Raw genomic sequence first — 26,918 nt, 5'->3', positions numbered from 1 at the left:
AGACGCCAGATTCCTGAGCCTGGTCCCCCTCCGCCCCAGAGACTGCGCCTGCGCGCGCCCTGGACGCCTGCTGCGCGATGACTGTGAGTGGTCCAAGCGCCCCCAAGCCCCGGCCGGTCGCCCCCGGGGTGCGTACCCATCCATCCTCCCGCTCCATCACCACTTCCCACCTGCTCTGACCGTTCCCCGGCCTCCTTCTCCCCCAGTCTTGGCCCTCCACGGGACTTGCCCCTGACCCCCGGTCTCCTTTCTCCCAGCTTCCCCGGCCCTGGCCTGAGCCCACCCCCGACGTTTCCACCCATTCCCTCCACAGGCCAGCGCGGCGGAGCAGCTGCGGAAGGAGGGCAACGAGCTGTTCAAATGCGGGGACTACGAGGGCGCCCTGACGGCCTACACTCAGGCCCTGGGTCTGGGTGCTACGCCCCAGGACCAGGCCATTCTGCACCGAAACCGGGCCGCCTGCCACCTCAAGCTGGTGAGGGAGCCGGCTGCTCTTCTTCTGCCCTCCCTGGGCCCGGTTTGCCCAGCTCGCTGTTGTTTGGGTTCCGACTGGGCATTCACCTTCCCAGGCCACCTGCGCTTACTTGTCTGATGTCTTTTGGGCCTCGGGGTGGTGGGGAATCTAGTGGCTCTAGGGCACAGCCCTGCTGCCCAGCTAGTGGCCTGAAAGGGAGACGACCAGCCTCTCAAGCTCCTGTTCCTTTTCTTAACAGGAAGATTACGACAAAGCAGAAACCGAGGCATCCAAAGGTAGGGGACTGTGGGCTGGGGGGCAGAGCTGTGGGGCTTCTAATGGTGGGCAAGGACTCTGGGACCACTGCACCTTCACATTTTCCTTTCCCTTTGGCCCCAGAAACACCTCTGCCTTCTTTCTTTTCCACTTCCTCGGGCATTTCCTTCTCTGCAGCTACCCTCACCTTTCTGAGGCTGGAATACTGAGCCCCACATCTGTCCCCCCACCTTCCTCGGGCCCTCAAGACCTTTCCCTACTGCTCTTGCCTGGAGACAGTGGCCTCATGGGTGCTGACAGAGCTCCCGTTTGTGCTCAGCCATTGAAAAGGACGGAGGAGATGTCAAAGCACTTTACCGGCGCAGCCAAGCCCTAGAGAAGTTGGGCCGCCTTGACCAGGCTGTCCTCGACCTGCAGAGATGTGTGAGCCTGGAGCCCAAGAACAAAGTTTTCCAGGAGGCCCTGAGGAACATCGGGGGCCAGATTCAGGAGAAGGTACACGAATGACCGAGAGAGAGGCAGAGAGAGAGAGGCATTGACAGGTGGTAGAGGGACACTGGTAAATGGATCTGGGCAAAGGATGTAAACACAGGAGATACTGATGGCAAACAAGCTTATGGAATGATGCTCAGCCTTGCTAGTGGTTAGGGAGAAGCAAATGGAAATAACAGCAAGGTGCTGTCTTTTCGGTGGTCTGTTTGGCAAACTTTTAAAGTATATACATTTTGCTAGAAGGGAGGCAGACGCTTAAGTGGTGGGCTTGCTCATGACTGCCGGAGTTGGTATATATTGGTACAGCTCTTTCGGGGAGTGCCTGAGCATAGCTCTTAAAATTTTAAATGAGCGTACCCTATGATCCAGTATGTTTACTTGCTGTTTTCCCTGGAGAAGCCTTGCCCATGTACACGAGCAGGCGTGTGTGTTTATTTCAGCCTTGTTTGTTGTAATGAAAAATTGGAGCTTGGCTAACTGCCCAGCAATAGGGGAATGGCTAAATAAGTGGGGTGCTGCCCTTACTGTGGACTCTTATATCATAGTTACCGAGAATAGGTAGATTTCCATGTATAGATGTGGAAAGAAAATACTTCTTTTTTTTGTTTGTTTTTAAAGATTGTATTTATTTATTTGACAGAGAGATAGAGCACAAGTAGGCAGAGCGGCAGGCAGAGGGAGAGGGAGAAGCCGGCTCTCCACAGAGCAGGGAGCCCAATGCGGGGCTCGATCCCAGGACCCTGGGATCATGACCTGAGCCGAAGGCAGACGCTTAACCGACTGAGCCACCCAGGCGCTCCAGAAAGAGAATACTTCTTAAATGAAAAAAAGCCAAGTATGCTGTAACACACATAGCATGATACTGTTTATGTTGAAACAGTACCCCACGTACACCCTCAAAAGTACCGTGTTTCTTCTGTGGGCCCACTTGGGTGTGTAAATCTGAAGAAAAATATTTTCAGAGATATGCGTCAAAATGATAACAGCATGACCCTTGGGGAAAGGAGTGGGATTGATGGAGTTTTTCAAAGAGATTTTGCTTCATCCATTAACTTCATGGTATAGAAAGAGACATTCTTGGTATAGTACATATGTTCAACATTACTTTAGGAGAAAAGGACCTAAAGCCCATCGTGAACCACAACCAAGCTTGAATTAAGCAGATCACGTGATGTTACAATGCTGTCACAGTGAGAGCACGTAATACACTGGCAAACAGCTTACTGAAAGGTTGAGACTTGGGAAAGCAGGTCGTTTTTTCCTCCATGCCAGCTCTGTTCGGTCAGCAGGAGCTGCCTGAGCCCTGTGTTGAGATGGATGAGGAAGCAGGTTGGTGGGCCTAGCAGAACGTTCCATGCATGACTGGTTGGTCATGTCCGCCATGGATGCAAAGGGGGAAGCAGGGAGTGGCACATGTGCTAGGTACGTGCCACCATCCATGCCCTGGGCCGTGGGTCGGGAGAGGGCCTATGATGATCTTGCTCAATCAGATGATTTTTAAAAGTTGTCAGAAAGAGAATTCTGGAGTCCCAGGGAGTGTTTTCAGCTACCTCGTGGCCCGCTGACTCCCTTGCTGCAGGTGTCCATGCTGGGTTGAACGCCACGGGCAGAGCACCCATGCTGCCACAACATGGAGGGCACCTCCGGGCGGGGGTGGCCCCGCGGCTCACAGGCTGCCTTCCCATCAGCCCTGGCGCCGCCCCTGCCGCCTGAGCGGGAAGTAGGTCAGAAGGGAAAACAGGCGTGGGACGTTTGGGTGAAGTGGCCAGGAGAGTCTCTTCCTGCCCAGGTGGCATGGTGGGAGCCCGAAGCCCAGGTGTGCTGGCTGTGCCTCCTAGGGACAGGAGCCAGGCCCTGGGAGGAGCAGAAGGGAGCACACAGGGAATGCGCAGTCTCTGGCGGAAAGAGTGACCTCCTCCGTGCCTCGTTGGCTTGTTGTAGGTGCGATACATGTCCTCAACGGATGCCAAAGTGGAACAGATGTTTCAGATACTCTTGGACCCACAAGAGAAGGGCACCGAGAAGAAGCAAAAGGTATAGGTCTGGACTGAGCGAGTGGGGGCAGAATTCCCACTACAGCCCCCCTCCCCCCCGGTGGTGCCCTCGCTGTGAGCCCGTGTTGGCCCCCCAGCTGCTGCTGGCCTGCTGTGGTGCATGGTGCTCCTCGGGCCACGCAGCCGGGCTCCCAGCGAGAACTTAGGGCCTGGGGCCTGCGTGTGTCCTTCTGCTTACTTACTGGAGGAAACTGAAGTTCGGAGAGGTTACATTTATGACAAGGTCACTCAGCTGCTAAATGGAAGCAGTGCGGTCCAGAGCTCAGGCTCGCGGCTCACCCTGGCCTCTGCCGTATGCAGCGTCCACATGATGGTGCACTTCTTTGACATAGGCTTCCCAGAACCTGGTGGTGCTGGCCCGGGAGGATGCTGGGGCTGAGAAGATCTTCCGGAGCAACGGGGTTCAGCTCCTGCAACGCCTGCTGGACACGGGCGAGGCCGACCTGATGCTGGCGGCTCTGCGCACGCTGGTCGGCATCTGCTCCGAGCACCAGTCACGAGTAGGTGGGGCCCAGGGGCCAATTACTGCCTCAGTCAGGCCCTCTGTTCCTCCATCCACCCACCCACCCTTCCACCCCTCACTGTGCCCGGAAGAACGGAAGGCAGAGTACAAGGAGACGTGTAATGAGAGGAGAACTTAAAATGGCTCCCAAAAAACCATCATGATTTGGGATGAACTGGGGCCTGTAAAAAGCAGAAGTGGCCCAATGACACCCTGAGCCCGTACTTTAAGTAGGCTTGAGCTAGGCTTTCCTGGAGCCGGCTCAGAGACGCCTTGTTTGGACTCATTCATTGTACAGTAAACGCAAGCTGTTGCAAGGAAAGGGGCCCCCGTCCTTCCCTAACCATCAAACTGGCATTTCCCCTGCAGGGGTGTCCTCCAGCCAGTGACGTGGTCAGTGATGTCACCCACAGCATCTGTACCGTCGAGACAGGGACCAGATAGGAGGGGCTTGACCCTGAACTGGTTGTCAGTGTAGAGGGGACATGTCCAGCACAGACACTTGTGCAAGAACAGTCCTGCCCTGGTGAAGTCCAGGCCCTAGCTCTTGCCTGAGCTGGCTGGACCAGGGGACAGGAACTCAACCCTTGGTTCCTTTGAGAGATGCCCATAATTCTGAGATCAGAGATAGAGCTATGGGATATTCCGTGGAGCTCTTTAGGCCAGACTCAGGCTATATTTCTGGGTCTCCCAGGACTAAGTAAAGCCATGGGAATTCCGTCTACCTCCTTTAGCCTTCCTGCCCATCCCAGGTGACCCTCTGGGATATCCAGCTTAGAAATGGGCTGGAGAGGCCTTGTCGTCTGTTCCATGCATGTCCACATCCTCAGGCTGCAGACAGAACCTCAGGGTCACCATTGGAAAGGAACCAGGTGTCATTGGACTTGGGAGTTACGGAGCTTGTCCAGGCTTCTGGGGTTCTGGGGAAACATGAACCAAAGCAGCTGCTCCCGGGGTCACAGTGTTGCTTGTCTCTGACGAGCTGAGGAGAGGTAGTGGTGGATTCCTCTGGAATGTTTCCTTTAGGAAGCCGTTCCCGCAAAACAATCCTGGTGTCACCCCGGGTCACACAGTCAGGCCTACTCTGATTCCACTTGGCCTTCCACCCAGATGTTTTTTCCCCTTCTGGCCATACTCGCGACCCACAGTTAGGGATCTCTGTGGCTGCCCTGCACCAACTGGAGGCTCTGTCCCCCCTCTCTCCCACCCAGACGGTGGCAACCCTGAGTGTGCTGGGAACTCGGCGTGTGGTCTCCATCCTGGGCGTGGAAAACCAAGCCGTGTCCCTGGCTGCCTGCCACCTGCTGCAGGTTATATTTGATGCCCTCAAGGAAGGCGTCAAGAAGGGCTTCAGAGGCAAAGAAGGTGCCATCATTGTGGGTGAGTTGAAGCAGGTCTGTGGTCCTTTGGGTGTTGCAATCATGGAGGGGAAGGGGCCGAGCCAGCCACGCCAGCTCTTGGGGGACCACACTTGCCACCGCAGGTTGTTCAGGAATCTGGCTCAGTGACAGTATTTTACTCCAGATTCGAAGCAATGAGGGTACCTACGGGGAAGGCTGGAGCCCAGCCCAGAGCCCAGGATGCTGGTCTCCCCTTCCTGTGTCTCCCTGGCCTGTTGGGAAGGTGAGGGGTCAGGCAGGGCTGCGCCACTGTGGGGCTCACTGATGCCTTCTCATTGCCAGATCCTGCCCGGGAGCTAAAGGTCCTCATCAGTAACCTCTTGGAGCTACTGACTGAGGTGGGGGTCTCCGGCCAAGGCCGGGACAATGCTCTGACCCTCCTGATTAAAGCAGTGCCCCGGAAGTCTCTGAAGGACCCCAACAACAGCCTCACCCTCTGGGTCATTGACCAAGGTAGGTGACCAGTTTTGAAGAGGGGGAAGGAGACTGAGCGTATCTGTTACATCTTGCTTGGGTGACTGTACCCGGCCGTGAGTCTGCACCGAAGCGCACCCTGTGGCCTGCACTGTGGCCTCGGGCCCAGAGCAAGACCCTTCAGCCGTGCCCGTGTGCACATGCATGCACTTCGAGCAGGCCTGCCAGCCCATCAGCGGGGAGGCTGGATCGGCTTTCTGTATCTGAGGTGTTCCCTAGTGAGTGCGTATTACTTCTGTACTCAGAGAAAAGTTTACTATATAAATTCACACTTCTTGGGACGCCTGGCTGGTTCAGTCAGTGGGAACATGCAATTCTTTTTTTTTTTTTTTTTAAGATTTATTTATTATTTGAGAGAGAGCGTGCCTGTGATGGGGCGGGGAGGGGCAGAGGGAGAGGAAGAGAATCTCAAGCAGACTCCCCGCTGAGCACAAAGCCGGACACAAGGCTCGATATCCCGACCCTGAGATCAAGACCTGAGCCAAAATCAAGAGTCATCCACTTAACCGACAGCCACCCAGGTGCCCCTGCAACATGCGACTCTTGATCCTCGGGGTCATGAGTTCAAGCCCTGCATTGGGCAGAGAGAGTACTTAAAAAAAAAAGAAGTATTGGGGCACCTGGGTGGCTCAGTCGCTTAAGCATCTGTCTTTGGCTCAGGTCATGATCCCAGGGTCCTGGGATTGAGGTTTGTGTCAGGCTCCCTGCTCAGCAGGGAGTCTGCTTCTCCCTCTCACTCTGCCCCTCCCCTCCCACTCATGTGCTTGCACGCACTCTCTCTCTCTCAAGTAAATAAATAAAATTTTTTTTTTTTTTTTAAAGATTTTATTTATTTATTTGAGACAGAGAGAATGAGAGACAGAGAGCATGAGAGGGAGGAGGGTCAGAGGGAGAAGCAGACTCCCTGCCGAGCAGGGAGCCTGATGCGGGACTCGATCCAGGGACTCCAGGATCATGACCTGAGCCGAAGGCAGTCGCTTAACCAACTGAGCCACCCAGGCGCCCCAATAAATAAAATTTTTAAGAAAAAATACATATGTACATATGTGCACACATATATATACAGTAATCAATTGACACTTTTCTTTTCCCTTAAAAAATAGATAAGGAAAGTTTAGCAAAGTCCCTCCATGAGGACGTTTATCGGGTGCTCATCTTTTGGTGTCCCCATAATGCTGGGAAGCCTGGATGTTACTTTCCCCTTTAGTTTTACAGATGAGGAACCCGTGGGCAGGGCCAGCATGCAGTCCTCACTCCACGGGCCTTCCCTGACGCCACGACTATCCCTGGAGGCGGTGGATCAGCCCCCAGGGCTCTCCGAGCCTGCCCTGCACGCCGCTGTCCACGCTGTGTACCCTCGTCTCTGGGAGGCCCTGCTTGTCCGTGCCCCTCCCAGGGAACTTCCTCCCTTTGCCTGCTTTCTGCTGCCTCCATAGCAGTGTGTCTTTTCAGGCCTGAAGAAGATTCTGGAGGTGGGGGGCTCTGTGCGGGAGCCTCCCGGGGAGCTCGCGGTGACCGCGAACAGCCGCATGAGTGCCTCCGTGCTGCTCAGCAAGCTTTTTGATGACCTGAAGTGTGATGCCGAGAGGGAGAATTTCCACCGACTGTGTGAGAACTACATCAAGTAAGGGAGCCGGCCCCGTGGCCCGTTGCCAGGGGCGCCGACGGGGTTGCGCTCCTTGGGGAGGGGCAACAGTGAAAGGGTTTCAACCAGGAGAGCAGCCTTGGGGAGGCCTCGCAGGGACCACACTTCTTTTTCCCGAGTGGCCTCCCCGGGGGACGTTCCTCCTCCGTTCTACGCCACAGCGAACGGCCTCGAGCGCGCGCTGTGCATACTGAGCACTTTGGGGTGTGCGTTCCGACACCGCAGGGCCGCACGACAGTCCAGCCCGTAAGGAGCTTCCAGCTGGGACTGAGGACAAATCCTGAAATAAGAGCACTTTCGGATCGTCAGAAGTGCGGGAAAGGAGCTAAACAGTGGTGTGCGCGAGAGTAACCTAGGTCAGGTGTATGATCAGGGGAGGCCCGAAACCCTAGCGAGAGAAAATGGGCCACCGGTGCCCAGGGGCATGTGCCCGAGGTCCTGGGTCAGCTTTCCTTGCTGTTCCCGCCCAGGTAGCGCAGATGCCGGGCCGGTGGACGGGGAGGGAGGGAAGGAGAGTCCCTTTATGCCGGCCTTGGTGTGACCACTGTTACCCTGTGCCCCTCAGGAGCTGGTTTGAGGGCCAAGGGCTGGCCGGGAAGCTGCGGGCCATCCAGACGGTGTCCTGCCTCCTGCAGGGCCCGTGTGAAGCCGGCAACCGGGCCCTGGAGCTGAGCGGCGTCATGGAGAGCGTGATGGCCCTGTGTGCCTCCGAGCAGGAGGAGGAGCAGCTGGTGGCCGTGGAGGCCCTGATCCACGCGGCCGGGAAGGCCAAGCGGGCCTCATTCATCACGGCCAACGGCGTCTCGCTGCTGAAGGACCTGTACAAGCGCAGCGAGAAGGACAGCATCCGCATCCGGGCGCTGGTGGTGAGCCGGGCAGGCCTGGCTTGGGCAGGCCCGCTGGCAGGCAGGGGCATTTTTTGGGTGGTTGGTGTGTCAGGGTGTGGCTCCAGCACAGCCTGGTGAAAATATGGGATATGCAGGGCCTTGTCGAGGCCAGAGGCATGAGCCCTGGCTCCTTCTACCACAGGGCTCATGGTCAAGTCAGGGACATGAGCCTTGTCCAGAGAGGACCCCCGAGTATGCAGGACAGCACATGCTGCCCCCTGGAGGCGGTGGGAGAAGCTTCAGGAGGAGATGATGGAGGAGGGGGACTGCCGGGTCAGGCTAGTTGGCCCGGCCCGGTGGAGGGGCCGTGTGGAAAGGCTCAGCCTCCAGGTGGCCCCAGATGCTGGAGCTTTGGGCTCTGGTTGGCCTCCATGAGCCTGCTGCACCTCAGGAAGGCTGGCCCTCCTCCTTAGGGCACTTAGTCCTGGGTGTCTCCGTCCCCGAAGGATCTTGCCTTGCCTGAGGCACCTGTCTTCGTACACGTGTTAGCTTCACCTGTAAAGAGCTTTGTATGACATGGAAAGGAACAGAACAAATCCCAGTGCAGATCTGGGGGGTTGGGGTCCAGGACCGCACAGTGGACAATACGTCAGTCTCTACCAGATGTGTGTCACCTGACCGCCCCAGTAGCTGATTTGCTGCCAAATGCTCTAGGTAGTAGCCTGGTAGGGATGTGTATGGCCTCCAGAGGGCCCGGCAGAATGTCGGGGAGAGAGCCCGTGCCGGGTGTGGAGGAGCCCAGCTCTGCCTCCATCCCTAGAGACCAACGGCTGGTTCTCGCCTCTTTCTCCAGGGCCTGTGTAAGCTCGGCTCGGCTGGAGGGACAGACTTCAGCATGAAGCAGTTTGCTGAAGGCTCCACTCTCAAACTGGCCAAGCAGTGTCGAAAGTGAGTTATTTGGTGTTGCCATGGCTCCCCGCCTGTCAGCTACCCTGCTGTCCCCCAGGCAGACCCTCCTGGATCCTGCCACGTGAACTGCTTCGTGTGTAGAGGGGAAGCCCCTCAGTTCTGATGGTTGCCCACTACCCTGCATGTCCCCAGGTGGCTGTGCAATGACCAGATCGACGCAGGCACACGGCGCTGGGCAGTGGAGGGCCTGGCCTACCTCACCTTCGACGCTGACGTGAAGGAAGAGTTTGTGGAAGATGAGGCTGCCCTGAAGGCTCTGTTCCAGCTCAGCAGGGTAGCTCCATGGGTTCCTCTAGTCATTTGGGAACAGTATCTGCGATTAGAATCGACCAGGCTTTCTTGGCAGGTCTCGGGCAGTGGCTCTCATGGCCCCAGGGTGGGAGCTTTGGCAGCCTGCGTGGCCGCTCCGTAGCCTGGGCCTGCGGGGCTACACCGGCCGCGTCGGGCAGGACAGTGTTTCTGGGGGAGTTAGGGAAGTTGAGTGTGTGAGCTCCCAAGAGTCTGGGGCCAGGGTGGGCCTGGGAGCTTCCCACATTCATCCTGCTGTCCCGGTGGTGGAGCTGAGGGCAGAAGTGGAGGCCTGGGGACAGCCGCCTGACTCCCCTCTCCTGCGCGCAGTCCGAGGAGAGGTCAGTGCTCTTTGCGGTGGCCTCGGCACTGGTGAACTGCACCAACAGCTACGACTGTGAGGAGCCTGACCCCAAGATGGTGGAGCTGGCCAAGTACGCCAAGCAGCATGTGCCCGAGCAGCACCCCAAGGTGAGGGAGCCGCTGAGAGGCTTTGGGGGTCTCCGCAGCAGCCTCCCGGTTAAGCGGGTTTCTTTCCCTTTGTGTTCCCACCCATCAATTGGTGCTGTGAGGAGGGTCTCCCTCTCCCTGTCCAGTCAGCTGGGGCCCCTCTGCTAAGCTGCCTCCTTCCCAGGACAAACCGGCTTTCGTGCGGGCCCGGGTGAAGAAGCTGCTGGAGGCCGGCGTGGTGTCGGCCATGACGTGCATGGTGAAGACCGAGAGCCCCGTGCTGACCAGTGCCTGCCGGGAGCTGCTCTCCAGGTGAGCCAGACCTTGCCTGACTCGGAAGCAGGGGAGCAGGGGGGCCGCCCGCGTAGCTGCCGCCCAGAGCCCCCCACCCACCCGCACCGTCTCCCTGCAGGGTCTTCCTGGCGTTGGTGGACGAGGTAGAGGACCGTGGCACTGTGGTGGCTCAGGGCGGGGGCAAGGTAAGCTGCCTTACAGATTCCTTCCTGATGATCTATAAAGCATGACGCAGTGGCTGCCACAGCAGAGACGAGGCTGGAACACAGTATGAGGAACCTGCAGGAACGTGTTCCTGCTGAGAGAGCCATGCTGCCAGGGGCGGGTTTGTGCCCATCGAGATCCGGACTCTCTTCCTTTCTCCCGTGTCATTGGCCTGCGTGGCCCGCGGCCCAGCCCAAGCCGCAGCTGGCCCTTAGTGTTTGTGGAAGAGTTTGGGCAGCTTGAGGAGAGGCCTGGGAGAGAGGAGGAGGGTCTGGGCGGGAGTGTCGACAGGCCTGAGGGAGGAGAGAGGTGAGCGTGCCACCGTCAGGACCGGGCTGGTGGTTTGGGCCTTACCCTCCAGGGCACATCTCAGACCCTGACGGCTCGGCTCGTCCCCACAGGCTCTGCTCCCGCTGGCCCTGGAAGGCACTGACGTGGGGCAGACGAAGGCGGCCCAGGCTCTTGCCAAGCTCACCATCACCTCCAACCCGGAGATGACTTTTCCTGGTGAGCGGGTGCGTGTCCTGGTGCCCCAGCCCTGGCCTCTCCTCCACCCCTCCCTGGGCCCTGATGGCCTCTGACCCGGGCTGTGGCTCCTCCTTGGGACAGACAGGAAGCCCCGGGGTGGGGAGGGCCGCCTTCCGTCTGCAGGTGGCCTCTCACCCTCGGGTTGGTGGGGTTGGTGGGGGCTGGACGAGTGGCCCTGACAGGTGGCTCTATTACAGATCTATGAGGTGGTCCGGCCCCTTGTCTCCCTGTTGCACCTCAACTGCTCAGGCCTGCAGAACTTCGAGGCACTCATGGCTCTCACAAACCTGGCGGGGATCAGTGAGAGGCTCCGGTAAGGTCCCCAGGACAGCACTTTACAGTTTGAAGAGCACCTTTCGGTCACTGCTTGACTTGAGCCTCACAGGGGCTTCCCTGCAGCTGGGGAGACAGGCCAGGAGGTTTGACTTGTACCTCGGTCCACCAGTGCGCAAGGCCTGGGCCAGGGCCCATGCACGCTCTGGAGTCAGACCGCCTGGGTTCACGTCCTGACTTCACTGGTTGCTAGTGTGTAACCGCAAACAAGTGCTGCTCCGTGCCTCAGTTTCCCCTCTGTGGAATGGCATGGGTGTAGCACCTACCTCAGGAGTGGTAGTGAGCTTTAAATGAGAAAATACACACAGAATCTCCGAGTACGTGGCACCTGGCTCGCTCCCAGCAGTGTGGCCAAGTGGTATGCGTCAGCTGTTACCGAGAACGGTGACATTGGACTCCCTGTCTGCACTCAGCCTCGGTTCTGCAAAATAGTAATAGTAAGCGTACCTGCACCTTCACTGTAGGGCCGTGGTGAGGATTAAGAAAGAGTCCAAGCTCTGGGTCAGGCTAAGTGCTTAAATATTAGATGTTAGCAGCACTGTCGCCAGCTCCCCGGTCTCCGAACTCCTACCTTAGAGCATTTTCCACGGTCCCATGCTACCTCCTAGGCCTGGCGAAGAAGCTGGAAGCCACCGCAGCTCATACCTGGTGCAGGAGGGTCTTTGGACACTGCCCGAGAGGTCCTTGACCCAGGGCTCGAGTGCATGGGGATGCGGGGGTGGGGGAAGTGGATGCAGGAGCTCTGAGGCTGCTGACCTTTCCACCCTGGCCCCGCAGGCAGAAGATCCTGAAAGAGAAGGCCGTGCCCATGATTGAGGGCTACATGTTCGAGGAGCACGAGATGATCCGCCGGGCAGCCACGGAGTGCATGTGTAACCTGGCCATGAGCAAGGAGGTGAGAGCGGGTCCGGGTGGTCCTGACGGGCAGGCGCGCAGAGGTACCTGTGCCCCGCCTGGCTTTGCCGCAGCTCACTCAGTCCCCTCCCCTCCTCTGGCCACAGGTACAGGACCTCTTTGAAGCCAAGGGCAATGACCGGCTGAAGCTGCTGGTGCTGTACAGCGGAGAGGAGGATGAGCTGCTGCGGCGGGCCGCTGCTGGGGGCCTGGCCATGCTCACCTCCATGCGGCCCTCGCTCTGCAGCCGCGTCCCCCAAGTGGTCAGTGCCTCTTCTCGGCGGGGGAGGGGACGTGGGCCTGGAACGCCCTGCATGGCGGCCGGTGGGGGGCCATCCCAGGGCACGTGGGAGTGTTCCTGCCAGGTCTGAGCCTGTCGCTCGGTGGTGATGCTGCCCTGTTTCCCGCAGACCACACACTGGCTGGAGATCCTGCAGGCCTTGCTCCTGAGCCCCAACCAGGAGCTGCAGCACCGGGGTGTGGTGGTGGCACTGAACATGGTGGAGGCCTCGAAAGAGATCGCCGGCACCCTCATGGAGAGCGAGGTGCTGGAGATCCTGTCGGTGCTGGCTAAGGGCAAGGAGAGCCCCGTCAGGAGAGCTGCTGCGGCTTGCCTGGGGAAAGCCGTGGACTACGGGCTTATCAAAGCCAACCGGGATGGAGAGTGAGGGGCTGCCTCACGCACACGCTACCTGCTGCAGCGGAGGAGTGAGGGCAGACACAGCTTTGGCTGCTGGGGGCTGGGATGCTGCACACTGGCCTCTCCTCCCTAGCTGCCCCTGATGACCTCTGCGGAACCAGGGGCCACGGTCAGTCTCGGCCCTGCTGCGCCAGCACTGCCTCCAGCCTCCCGCGGCGGGGCCTTCTGCCGTAGTGTAGCCCGCTAGGAACGGGCAGGGTGCGTCCTAAGCCGGCCGCGCGTTCCCGGCACTGGGAAGGGCACGTCAGGCAGCCGCCCCGGCAAGGAGCCTCACCCGAGCCTGCGAGCGGGAGCACGGCGGCCCTCTGAGAAAGAGGACGTGCAAGTCAGTCGTGCCCCCCGTCCAGAGGCAGGGACCTGGCTGTGCGCCGCCGAGCTACACAGCGCCGCCGAGCTACACAGCGCAGCTACCTGTACGGAAGGACTCCAGCGGGTTCCTCACCCTGGAGCCTGCTGAGCGCTTTTTAATCCTGCTGGAGGATCAGGGTAAACCTAGGCAGCTAATAAAAATCTCTTCAGTCGCGTGGGAATAAATGGCTTTGGACTCGTCGATGCTGGTCCTTCAATACTCTTGTCTCTGTACTGAGCGTTCCCAGTGGCCCCCACTGGGCAGTGCGCTGGATTTGGGGTTCGTGTGTCGTCCTGGCCTGCTCTTCCCTCACGGAAAAATCCTGTAGCTGATCCAGGGGAGGGCGAGAGCTCCACCGCCCGCCGGGGCAGAGAGCCGCGAGAACCCGCTTCCGGTCTGGGAGTCCAGGTTGAAGCTCATTGGCTCGCAGAGACGAGTGACAGGCCCCGAGCCAATGGCCTTCCGCCTAGTACGACTGCTTCCGGTTGGGCATCACACCCTCTCGTGTGGGTCGTGAGCTGCCGCCGTCCGGGGCTGAGGGGAACGGCGGGGTGCCCGTGTCGCCGCGGTCGCTCCTCGCCAGCCCTGCAGCTCGGATTCTAACCCGAGCTCCGTGCGGGCCTGCAGGGGGCGGGACCGTCCGGCCCACCTCTGCCTCGGGTCCGCGCCCACCGGAGGTTACCCCACCTCACACCCGAGGCTGCAGCGGCGCAGCGCACACCCCCGGGCCGGCTCGACAGCGCTCGGGCCGGAGAGGCCGCGGCCGGGACTGCGGGTACCGAGGTGAGCACGGCCCTGCGACCGCCCGCCCCGAGCGGTGACGTCACCGCCCTCGCCGGCGATTGGCCCGGGGAGGCTGCGGCAGCCAATGGGCGCCTGGCCCGGGGGGCGGCTCTTCAAACATTTAGTCCGCGGCGGCCGGCACCCGGGTCCTGGGCGGCTGCCCTGCATCCCCGCTCTTGCTCCCTCGAGACTGCCCGCCGGGAGGAGCTGCCCGAGGAGGGTGGAGGGCACAGGGTCAAGATCAAGGTCAGAGGCCCCCTTGGGTTAGGAGCCCAGGTCTGGGTCAAGGAGCTTTGGTCTCAGGAGGGACCCCATAGCTGACTTCAAAGCCGAACATGCTGTACGGAAAAAGCGGCGTTGTTTTTGTAACCACGGGACAGTGTATTCGCTTCCCGATTTATGCGTGAACTCTCTGGGGGCAGACAGCCGTCTTTCTCATCCGCCCAAGGGAAGGCAACAGTAAATGCCTTGCAGAACGAATAAATGACTAGGTGAGGTCCAGTTGAAATTGTGTTTATATAGGTCCCTTGAAAACCAGTAAGTACCACTGGACTTTCTTAAATCATCTCTAAGTCCTGGATTTGATAAGCTAGTACTTGCCTTGTGCCTGTCGTGATATGTGCCAGTACGTGAACCGTTTATTTCCATCTGTTCCGCACAGTTCTACAAGGTACGTACAGACAGCACCCTCTCTTATCCCCTGCCTTTGTAAAACTGAACTGGACTCAGAAAGCTTAAGGGACCAAGGACGCAGGCACAGCGGCAAACACGTGAACCCTGGAGTTGGTTGAACCCGCACAGGGCGCTGTCTCCCAAACGCTCTGCTTTGCCCTGGTGGGAAGAGCACTGTATGTGGAGTCGCGGGGCCTTGATTTCGGCCTCTGCCCTTCTTGGTCCTAAGTTATGTGATTGTGTAACGGTTACTTTCTCTGGGAGTCTCCTCTGTCAAATGGGGGTAATTCTGGTTCCCAAGATGACATGGGATAATGTGCCTGACACTGGGAGCCGGAGGGGCTCACATCCTAGGACAGCGTCTAAGGGAGAGGCTGCAGGGGGCGGGACCGTCCGGCTTAAATACCTGGTGCCTACTCTGTGGAGCAATGAGCTTGCTTGAGTCAAAGGGAAGGCAGGGCAAGTGCCCCCATTCTGGGCAGCCCAGAATCGTCCTCAGTCTGGTGGGATTCCTAACGCTGTCCCGCCTCCCACCCCATTCAGGTGGCGGCCGGCATGGCCGAGGAGCGCCGCGGGTCCTGGTTCGGCTTCGGTTTCTGCGGCTTCGGGCAGGCGCTGGGCTCGGGGCGCGGGCGCCAGGTGCACAGCCCCGAGCCGCTGCGGACACCGGGCGCGGGCGCCGACGTCCGCCGCGTGAGCGCCAGCTGGAGCTACACCGCCGTCGTGACCCGTGAGCGCCCCCCTCCGTCCCGCTTGCGCCCCGGGCCCCGGGTGCGTGGCCCGGCCGCTCCCCAGCCCGCTCTCCGCTCTCGCAGGTGGAGGCCAGGTGCAGCTGTCGGGCGCGGCGGGCGGCGCGGCGGGCGGCTGCAGGGACGCGTGGGCCTCGGAGGCGCTCCTCGTGGTGCTGCGCGCCGGCCCGGAGCTGCAGGCCTGGGCGCCGGCTTGCGCGCTGCGCGGGGAGCCCCTGTGGACCCACACGCTGGTGCCGGAGGCCGAGGGGGCAGACGGCGCGGGCGCTGAGGCCCAGGCCGCGGCGCTGCCCCTGCTGCCCGGCGCGCGCGCCTACGTGAGTCCGCGGCCGCCCTTCTACCGGCCTCTGGCCCCGGAGCTGCGGGCGCGCCGCCTGGAGCTGGGCGCCGAGCACGCGTTGCTGCTGGACGAGGCGGGCCAGGTGTTCTCCTGGGGCCAGGGCAGGTGAGGGGGGCGTGGCCGGATGGGGGCGCGGGGCGGGGGCGGATAAACGTGGCTCCGAGTGGGGGCCCGCGCGCGTGATTGGGGAAGGAAGCGGAGGAGGACCCGCTTGCGCTCTCCCTTGCGCAGGCACGGACAGCTGGGCCACGGGACTCTGGAGGCCGAGCCGGAGCCGAGACTGCTGGAGGCGCTGCAGGGCCTTCCCATGGCCGAGGTGGCCGCCGGTGGCTGGCACTCCGTGTGTGTGAGTGGTAAGTGACATAGTGCTTCTCTGGACAAACTCAGGGTCTCCTAGGCTCCACACCTTCCTCCTCCTCTTCCAGTGTTGGTGGGTAGTCTAGCCAGGCCTCCTTCCACGTTCATCCCATATTAACCAGCCAGGTCTTTCAGGACTCCTCAGTGCCTCTCCAGGTCAGCCCTCTGCCCGGGCTATTACCCACTCGCACTGTGACTGTTGCAGATGTTTGCTGTCTTCTTCTTTTTTTTTTTTTTTAAGATTTTATTTATTTATTTGACAGAGAGAGACCCAGCGAGAGCAGGAACACAAGCAGGGGGAGTGGGAGAGGGAGAAGCAGGCTTCCCGCTGAGCAGGGAGCCCGATGCCTGGCTCGATTCCAGGCCCCTGGGATCGTGACCTGAGCCGAAGGCAGACGCTTAACGACTGAGCCACCCAGGTGCCCCAGTGTTTGCTGTCTTCTGATGGTGGGCTCCCTACCTCTCCCAGGCCTCCGCCTCCAGCCAGGGCTGCGTTTCTAAAACACTCCGCAAGGGCGCAGGAAGGGGTGAGGAGGCAGCTGAGCTGAGGAGAATGGAGGAGAAAGGGTGCAGGGCGTCAGGTGGCCATGACGTGTGGCACACAGACACGCAGATGTCCACAGGGAGGATGATGGTGGTGAGGGTGAGCCCAGAATGAGGACCTTCGTTTGGGATCGTAAGTCCACCGCCCTGGCAGGCCACCCAGCTGTAGCTGATTGCTAGGCTGTTGGGTGAGGCTGGGAGCAGGCGGTCTTTGCAAGGGTCTGCACCTGGGGCTCTGGCGGCCGCTTCTGTCCCCGGGGGTGGGGGGGCAGCTTTAAAAACGTCGTGTGCCTGCACCCCCACCCCCACAGTCTCCTGTCAGGGGTCTGGCGTGGCAGGCACGCGTGGAAACTACTGGACCGGAGGGACGGGAAGAGAAGACTAGAAACAGCCAGATGGGAAGTCCCCCACTTCGGGTTGCTAGAAATTTGAGGTCTTGAGTTTGTTAGAGTTGGAGCACAGATGCTTCAGGCCGGACTTGCTAGGTTCAGATCATCACTTTGCCCCGGTGACCTTGGGCAGAGCACTTCACCTCTTCGCGTCCCCTGTTTTCTCACGAATAAAACAGGGATGTTGTCCTATAACCCTCCGTAGGGCTCTTCTGATAATTAAATGATCATATTTGAAAAGTGCTTAAAATTCTGGCACAAAGTAAACATTTGATAAAAATGAGCTGCTGTCATTAGTGAATTTTTACATGAGAGGAAAGGAAGGTGAGGGCTTCCAGAAGAGGCCTTCACTGGGACCATGGTGGGTGGGGCTGAGGAAAGGGGTGTCGTGGGCTCAGTGGGTTTGAAACGGAGGCCGTTGGGAATTTCCAGGGATACATTTCTGAAGTGTGTGTGGTGACGTGTTGCGTGAAAGTTAAGTTTATGCGAAGCAATCTCCAAAGGAGTTCTAGACCAAAGAAAAAGGTCCACAAGTCCAGCTTGACAAGAAACGGTTTACTAAAGGAGCTTCCGGACTCGTCTTGGGCGGCTGCAACGCAGCTGTGACCGCTGCCCCCTCCTGTCAGACCTGCTTTTATAGCCCTAGAGGCTGGGAGCCCGTGCTGGGCGAACACCCAGGAGGAGAATGTTCGAGAATAATTCTGTGTCTGTTCCCTCTCCAGAGCAGATCCAAGGACCTTATGCCCCAAGGGTGTTCTTAGGGTCTATTATGTGTGTTACTTAAAAAAAGAAAGTGTGCCTGGGGGCTGTTCTCAAGGAGGCTTCCTTCAGGTCTCCGAACTGTCGTCATGGCAGCGTTGTGCAAGATGGCGCTCGGCCGGTTCACGCGTGGAAGGTGGGCCGGGGGCAATTTAGCAACAAAGGGAAAAAGTGAAACTGGAGAGGAAGATCCAGGAGACCCTGTTTAAAGAAAAGGACGGGGGCTCCTGGGTGGCTCAGTTGGTTAAGTGACTGCCTTCGGCTCAGGTCATGATCCCAGGATCCTGGGATCGAGCCCCACATCGAACCCTGCATCGGGCTCCCTGCTCGGCTGGAAGCCTGCTTCTCCCTCTCCCACTCTCCCTGCTTGTGTTCCCTCTCACACTGTCTCTTTCTCTCTCTCTGTCAAATAAATAAATAAAATCTTTAAAAAAAAAAAAAAGCCGGAAGCACTTGAGGGGGAAGGGAGCCTGTAAGACCAGGAAGCTGGGGCACCTGGGTGGCTCAGTGGGTTGAGCGTTTGCCTTCGGCTCGGGTCATGATCCCGGTGACCTGGGATCGAGCCTCGCATTGGGCTCCCTGCTCGGCGGGAGGCCTGCTTCTTCCTCTTCCTCTCCCTCTGCTGGTCTCCCTGCTTGTACTCTCTCTCTGTCTCTCTGTCAAATAAATAAATAATTAAAAAAAAAAAAAAAAAAGACCAGGAAGCTGCTGGGGCCTGTGGGAGGCACTGGCCAGAGGGCTGCCTGGGCGGGGCAGCATTAGTGGGTAATGCGGGCGTTTGGACGGATTCAGGGGCCTTAGGAGGGTGAGGGTGCGATTCACAGTCTGTTTAATGGGTCCCCTGCATCTCTTTTTCAGAGACTGGGGATATTTATATCTGGGGCTGGAATGAGTCCGGGCAGCTGGCCTTGCCCACCAGGAGCCTGGCAGAGGATGGAAAGACAGTTGCAAGGGAAGGTGAGGGTCAGTTCTTCCACGCATGCTTCTGTCCTTCCTGACTCCTGGCCACATGCTGGCCTGAGACCTTGTAGTGCTCAGAAGGGACACGGGACATCCTTGGGACCCCAGGACCCTCTGTAGGACTCCGGGCTCTGGGGAGGGATGGGGGTATGGCAGGGCTGATGCCTGCCTCCTCAGCGCACTCCCCCTGACCTGTCAACTCCAGCGCTTCTGGGGAACGCGGGGTCTGGGAGCGGCAGCCGTGGTGTCGATGGCAGGGGCCTCGTGGAGCTGTCGTGCCGCCTGAGGTCCTGGATGGCTAAGGTGTAGCCAGTGCTCCACGTTACCGGTCACGATCCTCCTCACTCTCTCTTGCTGCTTCTCTGAAGCCAGCGGACTGAATGAAGGTGGCCCCAGCGGGGGTGAGGACGGAGCCCCGGCCCCCTTCATAGCCCTCCAGCCCTTCCCAGCTTTACTGGATCTCCCCGGGGGCGCAGATGCAGTCAAGGCCAGCTGTGGCTCCCGGCACACAGCCGTGGTGACAAGTGAGTGGGGCTGGGCGGGCGGCTGACGATGGAGCAGGAAGGCCTCCACCCCATCCCTTAGCTGGTGCTGCAGACAAGGCTGTGATCCCCTTAAAAACTTCGACTTTGAGTGTCTCTGACAAGTACTGAAATACTTGTGAAAATAGCGAAAATAGCCCCAACCCCCATGGGGCTTTAACGGTAGCCCCCCAGCTGTCAGGCCGCGAAGGCCCCTCCTTCTGGAAGGACGCTAGTGTTTGCCGGCCGCTTGGTCCGAGCGGTCCAGGTGCTAAGCCTCCTGAACTCGGTAGCTGTGAGAGCCCGGCTGCCCAGTTGGCGTCCAGGAAGGTAAACTTCTTCCACCTGGATCCTCTCCCGCCCCGGGTGTGATTAGACAGTTGTTAGAGAATATGCTGTGCTATGCCAGGCAGAGCTCAGGACACTTAGAAGGTGCTGGCTCTGGACCGTGGCAGGTCATGCTAGACAAATGCCTGTGACAGCCCCTTACTGTCCTTCTGGTTGTAGGAACTGGCGAGCTGTACACCTGGGGCTGGGGTAAGTAAAAGGTTTGTTTGTGTGATGCTTAAACCAGGGGAGGAAGGGGCCCGGGGGCAGAGGGCAGGAGACGACAACCATGCGGCAGGCGGAAGCAGGGGCCTCGGCCTGACCCCTGGGAAGTCTGGGACGGAAATGCTGCATATTCCCTTGCCTAGAACAGATCTAAGCGCACTGGAGTCAGAGACCACATGGGAGAGTAGTAGATATTGGTACTTCCCGTGTATCTTTCTGAAAAATTGTCTTGAGGGAAGAGTTAGGCAGCATTTATGACACCTCTCTTGGTCTGGCATTGGGGTCTGGGGTTAGGAGCAGAGAACCTGGAAGAGCATCTTGCCTGGTGTGGCTGGTGGCAGCTGCCTCTTGGGGACCTGGGGGGCAGCGTGGCCCCGAAGGCTCTGTGGCGCTGGCCTCCTGAATTTCCAGAGCAGACACCAGCGGAGTGGTGGCTCAAGCCCTGCACACTTTGGTTGATGGGCTGATTTTCCTTCCTGGAGGGGACAAGCCCCAAGGCCCAGGGGGGAGGATGGCCAAGCGGCTCATTTCCCTTTAGGTAAATATGGACAGCTTGGCCACAAGGACACGACCAGCTTGGATCGGCCCCGCCGTGTGGAATATTTTGTAGATAAGCAGCTCCAAGTCAGGGCCGTGAGCTGTGGGCTCTGGAACACGTACGTGTGTGCTGTGGAGAGAGGGGAGAGCTGACAGCCACGGGTAAGGGCGTGAAATGAATGTATACTTAATGATCCAGTCACACCAGTGAACCTCACCCCAGCCAAGGAGACCATTGCCGGCACCCCAGAGGCCCCGCGTCTGCCCTCACCGGAGAGCCGCGTCGTCAACTTTGTCCTCGTGTTGGTGACACCTACGGAGCTCTGGAAGGGCATGCCCAAGGCCCGCACTGCAGACACAGTGAAATCCGAACCTCTGGGCGCGGAGCCTGGAGGGGGTAGATTTCAAAGCTCCCCCAGCCAACCCAAGGTGATTTGAGATCGTGCCAAGATTGGGGACCGGCAGGGGTCATCTTGGTCATCTTTCCTTACCTATTTTCACTTAGAGTTGTATCACCCTTGTATGCATCCTTGTTCAATAGAGTTTAGTTTGTTTGCTTTGAACTTTATGTAAATGAAGTCATTTTGGATATGTTCCTTTGTGTCTTGTTTGTTATCCATCTGCCTTGTGCCCTGCAGTTCATTCATGTTTATTGTTAACGGTATTCCATCCTGTGAATACACCTCCTTATATATTCTTTTGTTGGTCATTTTTTCTTTTATTGAGTTAAAATACACATAAAAATATATTATCCTAACCATTTTTTCCCCAAGATTTTATTTATTTATTTGACAGAGAGAGACACAGCGAGAGAGGGAACACAAGCAGGGGGAGAGGGAGAGGAAGGCCTCCCGCTGAGCAGGGAGCCCGATGTGGGGCTTGATCCCAGGACCCCGGGATCATGACCTGAGCTGAAGGCAGACGCCTAACGACTGAGCCACCCAGGCACCCCTGTCCTTTTTTTTTTTTTTTTTTTTAAGATTTCATTCATTTGACAGAGAGAGACACAGTGAGAGAGGAAACACAAGCAGGGGGAGTGGGAGAGGGAGAAGCAGGCTTCCCATGGAGCAGGGAGCCCGATGCGGGGCTCGATCCCAGGACCTCGGGACCATGACCTGAGCTGAAGGCAGACGCTTAACGACTGAGCCACCCGGGCACCCCTGTCCTAACCATTTTTAAGAGTGTATTTCAGTAGCAGTAAATAAATTCATGCTGTTCTGCAGCCAGCACCACCATTGACCCCCCCATAATTCTTTTCACCTTGTAAAACTTTTTACCTGTTGGGGTGCCTGGGTGGCTCAGTCGGTTAAGCCTCTGCCTTCAGCTCAGGTCATGATCCCGGGGTCTTGGGATCCAGCCCGCATCGTGCTCCCTGCTCAGTGGGGAGTCTGCTTCTCCCTCTACCCCTCCCCCCTGCTTGTTCTCTCTCTCATGCATGCTGTCTATCAAATAAATAAATAATAAATCTTAAAAAAAAAAAAAAAAACTTTTTTTCCCCTTAAAAACAATTCCCCCCCCCCCCCCCCCCCCCCCCCCCCCCGCCCCCGGCCACCACCATGATACCTTCTGTCTTTCTGATTTTGACTACTTCGAGCACCTCATGTTAGTGGAATCATACAGTATTTATCTTTTTGTCACTAGCTTATGTTACTTAGCATAATGTCCTCCAGGTTCATCCATGTTGTAGCATTTTGCAGAATTTCCTTCCTTTTCAGGCCTGAGTAATATTCCACCGCAAGTACTGACCACATTTTGTTTATCCATTCGTCAGTTGATAGACACTGGGTTGCTTCTGTGTTTTAGCTACTGTGACTAATGCTGTTATGAACATAGGTGTACAAATATTTCTTTGAGACCCTATTTCTAGTCCGTTTGGGTATATATTCAGAAGTGGAATTTCTGGATCATATGATAATTCTATTTTTAATTTTTCGATGAGCCTACATACTGTATTCCACGGAGGCAGTACCATTTTTAATTCCTACAACAGTGTAGAAGGTTCCAGTTTTCCTACATCCTTGCCCAACACTTGTTTTCTGTTTTTCTTGGTAATCGCCATCCTAATGGTTATAAAATGCTATCTCCCTGTGTTACCGATTTGCATTTCCCTAATGATTAGTGATGCACTGTTTCATGTGTTTATTGCCATTCATATGGAAAATGCCTATTCGAACGCTTTGGATGTTTTTGATTTGATTATTTGGGTTTTGTTGTTGAGTTTTAGTTAGGAGTTCCCCCTGTGTTCTGGATATTAATTCCTCATCGGATATGTGATTTGAAAATATTTTCTCCCGTGGATTGCCTTTTTACTCTGTTGATGGGGTCTCTTAATGTAAAAAAAACAAAAAAAACTTTAATTTTCATGAAGTGCAGCTTCTTCTTCTGTCACCTGTGCCCTTTGGTGTCCTGTTAAATCACTGCCAAATGCACCATCAGGAGGCTTTTGTCCTGTGTGTTCTTCCAAGAGTTTTATTGTTTGGGGTCCTACATTTAGGTCCTTGATCCATTTTGAGTTAATTTACATGTATGATATTAAATAAGGGTCCGAATTTGTTCTTTTGTGTGTGATTGATTGTCCAGTTTTCCCTACACCATTTGTTGAAAAGACTGTTCTTTTCCTATTGAATGGTCGTGACACCCTTGTCAAAAATCATTTGACCTTATATGCAAGGGTTTACTTTTGGGCTCTCTGTTGTGTCCCATCAGTCTGTGTGTCTGTCCTTAATGCAGTGCTGTAACTGTTGTGATTATTGAAGCTTTGTGTCTTAGGTTTTGAAATCAGAAAGTGTGAGTCCTCTAGTTTTGTTTTTCTTTTTCAAGAATGTTTTGGCTATTTGGGGTCCCTTGAGATTGCATAAGAATTTTAGGATTTTTTTTTTTTTTTTTTTTTTTTTACGATTTTACTTATCCCAGGGAGAGTGCAAGCAGGGGGAGCAGCAGGAAGAGGGAGAAGCAGGCTCCCCACTGAGCAGGGAGCCCAATGCGGGACTCTATCCCAGGACCCTGGGATCATGACCTGAGCCAAAGGCAGACGCTTAACGACTGAGCCCCCCAGGCGCCCTCTTTCTTGTTTGTATTTATTATTTATTTATATTTTATTTATTTATTTGACAGAAACACAGCGAGAGCAGGAACAAAAGCAGGGGGGGAGGGAGAAGCAGGCTTCCTGCAGAGCAGCAGCCCCATGCAGGGTTCGATCCCAGGACCCTGGGATTGTGACCTGAGCTGAAGGCAGACGCTTAGCTCTAGACTGAGCCACCCAGGCGCCCTCTTTCTTATTTTAAATGTGAGCATTTATAGCTATAAATTCTCCCCTTAGCACCACTTTTGCTGTGTCCCGTGAGTTTTGGTATGTTGTGTTTTCATTTTCATTTGTCTCTATATTTTAATTTGTCCCGTGATTTCTTCTTTGATCCATTGGTTGTTTTAAATGTATTGTTTGATTTCAACAATATTGTGAATTTTCAGTTTTCTCTGTTACTGATTTCTAACTTCATCCTGCTGTGGTCAGACAGGATACTGTGTATGATATCTTTATTAACTTTTTTTTTTTTTTTAAAGATTTTATTTATTTATTTGACAGAGAGAGACACAGCGAGAGAGGGAACACAAGCAGGGGGAGTGGGAGAGGGAGAAGCAGGCTCCCCGCAGAGCAGGGAGCCCAATGCGGGACTCGATCCCAGGACCCCGGGATCATGACCTGAGCCGAAGGCAGTCGCTTAACCACTGAGCCACCCAGGCGCCCCTTAACTTTTTAACTTTAATTCCAGGATAGTTAACATACAGTGTTATATCAGTTTCAGGTGTACAATGTAGTGATTCAACTATTCCATACACTGCTCATCCTGATAGGTGTACTTTTAATTCCCTTCACCTGTTTTACCCATTCCCCTCCTACTTCCCCTGTGGTGACCATCTGTTTGTTCTCTACAGCTTTCTTGATTTGTCCCCTTTTTTTTCCTTTTGCTTCTTTTGTTTCTTAAATTGTACATATGAATGAAATTCTATGCTGTTTGTTTTTGTCTGAAGGATTTATTTCACTTAGCATCATACTTTCTAGCTCCATCCATGTTGTTGCAAATGGCAAGATTTCATTCTTTTTATGGCTGAATAATATTCCATCATACACACACACACAGATACACACCCCACATCTTCTTTACCCATTCATCTCTTTTTTTTTTTAAAGATTTACTTATTTGACAGAGACAGCTAAGAAAGGGAACACAAGCAGGGGGAGTGGGAGAGGGAGAAGCAGGCCTCCCGCTGAGCAGGGAGCCCGATGTGGGGCTCGATCCCAGGACCCTGGGACCATGACCTGAGCCGAAGGCAGACGCTTGACGACTGAGCCACCCAGGCGTACCTACCCATTCATCTATTGATGGACACTTGGGCTGCTTCCATAATTGGCTATTGTAAATAACGCTGCTATACACATAGGGCTGCATGTATCCCTTTAAATTCATGTTTTTGTATTTTTTGGGTAAACTGCTCTGTATGATACCCGGTAGGGTAATTCTATTTTTAACTTTTTGAGGATGGTCTGTTTTCCACAGTGGCTGCACTAGTGGAAGGGTTCCTCTTTTGCCACATCCTTGCCAACACTTGATATTTGTCTTCGATTCTAGCCATTCTGACGGTGTGAGGTGATCGCTCATTGTGTTATGATTTGCGTTTCCCTGATGATGAGTGAAGTGGAGCATCTTTTCGCGTGTCTGTTGGTCATCTGCATGTCTTCTTTGGAGGTAGGCTGCCTTTTAGTTGGTTGTTTCCTTCACTGTGTGGAAGCTTTTTATTTTGATGAAGTCCTGATAGTTTATTTTTGCTTTTATTTCCCTCGTCTCAGGAGACATATCTAGAAAAGTGTTGCTGCCGTGTGAGAGAGATGACTGCCTGTACTCCCTTCTGGGAGTTTTATGGTTTCAGGGCTCACACTTAGGCCTTTAATCCATTTTGAGTTTATTTTTGTGTGTGGTGAAAGCAAGTGGTCCAGTTTTTTGTTTGGGGGTTTTGGGGTGTTTTTTTTGCGTGTGGCTGTCCAGTTTTCCTAACACCATTTGTTGATGAGACTGTCTTTTTCCCATTGGATATTCTTTCCTGCTTTGTCAAAGATTAATTGACCATATAATTGTAGGTTTATTTCTGGGTTTTCTATTCTGTTCCACTGATCTATGTGTCTATTTTTATGCCAGTACCATACTGTTGATTACTACAGCTTCATAATATAACTTGAAGTCTGGAATTGTGATACCTCTGGTCTTGTTTTTGCTTCTCAAAATTGCTTTGGCTGTTCAGGATCTTTTGTGGTCCCATGCAAACTTTAGGCTTATTCTAGTTCTATGAAAAATGCTGTTGGTATTTTGATAGGGACTGCTCTGTATGTTATCTTTAAGACTTAATTTGTGGCCTAATATGTGGTCTGTTGTGGGGAGTGTCCCATGTGCACCTGAGAAGAATGTATGTGCTGCTCTTGGCTGGAGTGTTGTGCATATGTCTGTCAGATCCAGTTGGTTTACTGTGTGATGCACGTCCTCGGTTTCCTTCTGTCTGGTTGTTCTGTCCGTTATTGTGAGTGGGATATTGAAGTCTCCCACTGTTACTGCAGAACTGGTTTCTCCCAGGATCATAGGGGAAGAGAGGAAAAAATGAAACAAGACGAAACCAGAGAGGGAGACAAACCGTAAGAGACTCTTAATCTCAGGAAACAAACCGAGGGCTGCTGGAGGGGAGGAGGCTGGGGGATGGGGTAATGGGTGATGGACACTGCGGAGGGTATGTGTTGTAATGAGCACTGGGTGTTATGTAAGACTGATGAATCACAGACCTGTACCCCTGAAACAAATAATACATTATATGTTAATAAAAAAACCTGTTTCTCCCTTCAATTCTGCTAGTTTTTGCTTCACATATTTTAATGGTCATTAGGTGTGTAAATGCTGATAATTTTTATATTTTCTTGCTGTATGGAGCCTTTTATTAATATGTAATGTTCTTTTTTGAGTCATGTACCTTTTTTGATTGAAAGTCTATTTTGTCTGATATTAGTGTAGCTCCTACTCTCTTTTGATGTCTGTTTGCTTGGAATATCTCTTTACATCTTTTCACTTTCAGCCTGCGTATGTCTTGGATCTTAAGTGAGCCTCTTGTAGGCAGCATACAGTTGTACATGTGTTTTTAGCCATTATGCCAATTGCTGTCTTTTTTATTTTATTTTTTTAAAGATTTTTTAAAACTTTATTTATTTCAGAGAGAGCATGAGAGAGAGAGAGCACATGAGAGGGGGGAGGGTCAGAGGGAGAAGCAGACTCCCTGCCAAGCAGGGAGCCCGATGCGGGACTCGATCCCGGGACTCCAGGATCATGACCTGAGCCGAAGGCAGTCGCTTAGCCAACTGAGCCACCCAGGCGCCCAATTGCTGTCTTTTTAAAAAAATATTTTATTTATTGGGGCGCCTGGGTGGCTCAGTCGTTAAGTGTCTGCCTTCAGCTCAGGTCATGATCTCAGGTCCTGGGATCGAGCCCCACATCGGGCTCCCTGCTCAGCGGGAAGCCTGCTTTTCCCTCCCCCACTCCCCCGGCTTGTGTTCCCGCTCTCGCTGTGTCTCTCTCTGTCAAATAAATAAA

The 26,918-nt window shown here is 55.4% G+C and overlaps 2 protein-coding genes across 7 annotated transcripts in view; both read left to right on the top strand.

Annotated features, from left to right (window-relative positions):
- The first annotated feature begins 24 nt into the window (after window positions 1-24).
- UNC45A (unc-45 myosin chaperone A) lies at window positions 25-13,344 on the top strand. 2 transcript variants are annotated; one of them, XM_035024167.1, is made up of 20 exons: window positions 25-83; window positions 314-475; window positions 714-750; window positions 1,050-1,225; window positions 3,164-3,256; window positions 3,609-3,776; window positions 4,990-5,158; window positions 5,461-5,631; window positions 7,105-7,276; window positions 7,863-8,163; window positions 8,978-9,072; window positions 9,226-9,367; window positions 9,712-9,852; window positions 10,016-10,143; window positions 10,244-10,310; window positions 10,731-10,844; window positions 11,055-11,170; window positions 11,968-12,085; window positions 12,192-12,347; window positions 12,495-13,344. In XM_035024167.1, exons 1-20 carry the CDS (start codon window positions 78-80, stop codon window positions 12,750-12,752), a joined length of 2,790 nt encoding a protein of 929 aa, XP_034880058.1. In that variant the 5' UTR covers window positions 25-77; the 3' UTR covers window positions 12,753-13,344. The 2 variants fall into 2 exon arrangements, with proteins under 2 accessions (XP_034880058.1, XP_034880057.1); XM_035024166.1 differs by having other exon boundaries at window positions 43-128.
- A 129-nt stretch (window positions 13,345-13,473) lies between these two features.
- Window positions 13,474-26,918, top strand: part of RCCD1 (RCC1 domain containing 1) — a 16,566-nt gene continuing 3,121 nt past the window's right edge. Inside the window, exons 1-8 of one of the 5 annotated variants that reach the window (XM_035024171.1) lie at window positions 13,474-13,916; window positions 15,132-15,318; window positions 15,404-15,782; window positions 15,909-16,030; window positions 18,584-18,682; window positions 19,054-19,209; window positions 19,714-19,743; window positions 20,297-20,457. In XM_035024171.1, coding sequence (XP_034880062.1) covers window positions 15,144-15,318; window positions 15,404-15,782; window positions 15,909-16,030; window positions 18,584-18,682; window positions 19,054-19,209; window positions 19,714-19,743; window positions 20,297-20,448 — 1,113 coding nt within the window. In that variant the 5' untranslated portion in view covers window positions 13,474-13,916; window positions 15,132-15,143 and the 3' untranslated portion in view covers window positions 20,449-20,457. The other 4 variants (XM_035024168.1, XM_035024170.1, XM_035024169.1 and 1 more) reach the window with 4 other exon arrangements.

This window comes from Mirounga leonina, unplaced genomic scaffold (assembly GCF_011800145.1).
Source record: "Mirounga leonina isolate KUSES-001 unplaced genomic scaffold, KU_Mleo_1.0 Mir_178, whole genome shotgun sequence".
Lineage (NCBI taxonomy): Eukaryota > Metazoa > Chordata > Mammalia > Carnivora > Phocidae > Mirounga > Mirounga leonina.
The sequence above is the reverse complement of the archived record's forward strand: the minus strand, read 5'-3'. Positions and strand labels throughout refer to the sequence as shown.

Bases quoted from the DNA above. Each gene is read 5' to 3' on its own strand.
- UNC45A (XM_035024166.1), top strand. From the start codon at position 78: ATGACTGTGAGTGGTCCAAGCGCCCCCAAGCCCCGGCCGGTCGCCCCC. The intron at 129-313 runs GTGCGTACCCAT...TTCCCTCCACAG, and splicing joins CCCGGCCGGTCGCCCCCGGG to GCCAGCGCGGCGGAGCAGCT. The intron at 5,159-5,460 runs GTGAGTTGAAGC...TCTCATTGCCAG, and splicing joins AGAAGGTGCCATCATTGTGG to ATCCTGCCCGGGAGCTAAAG.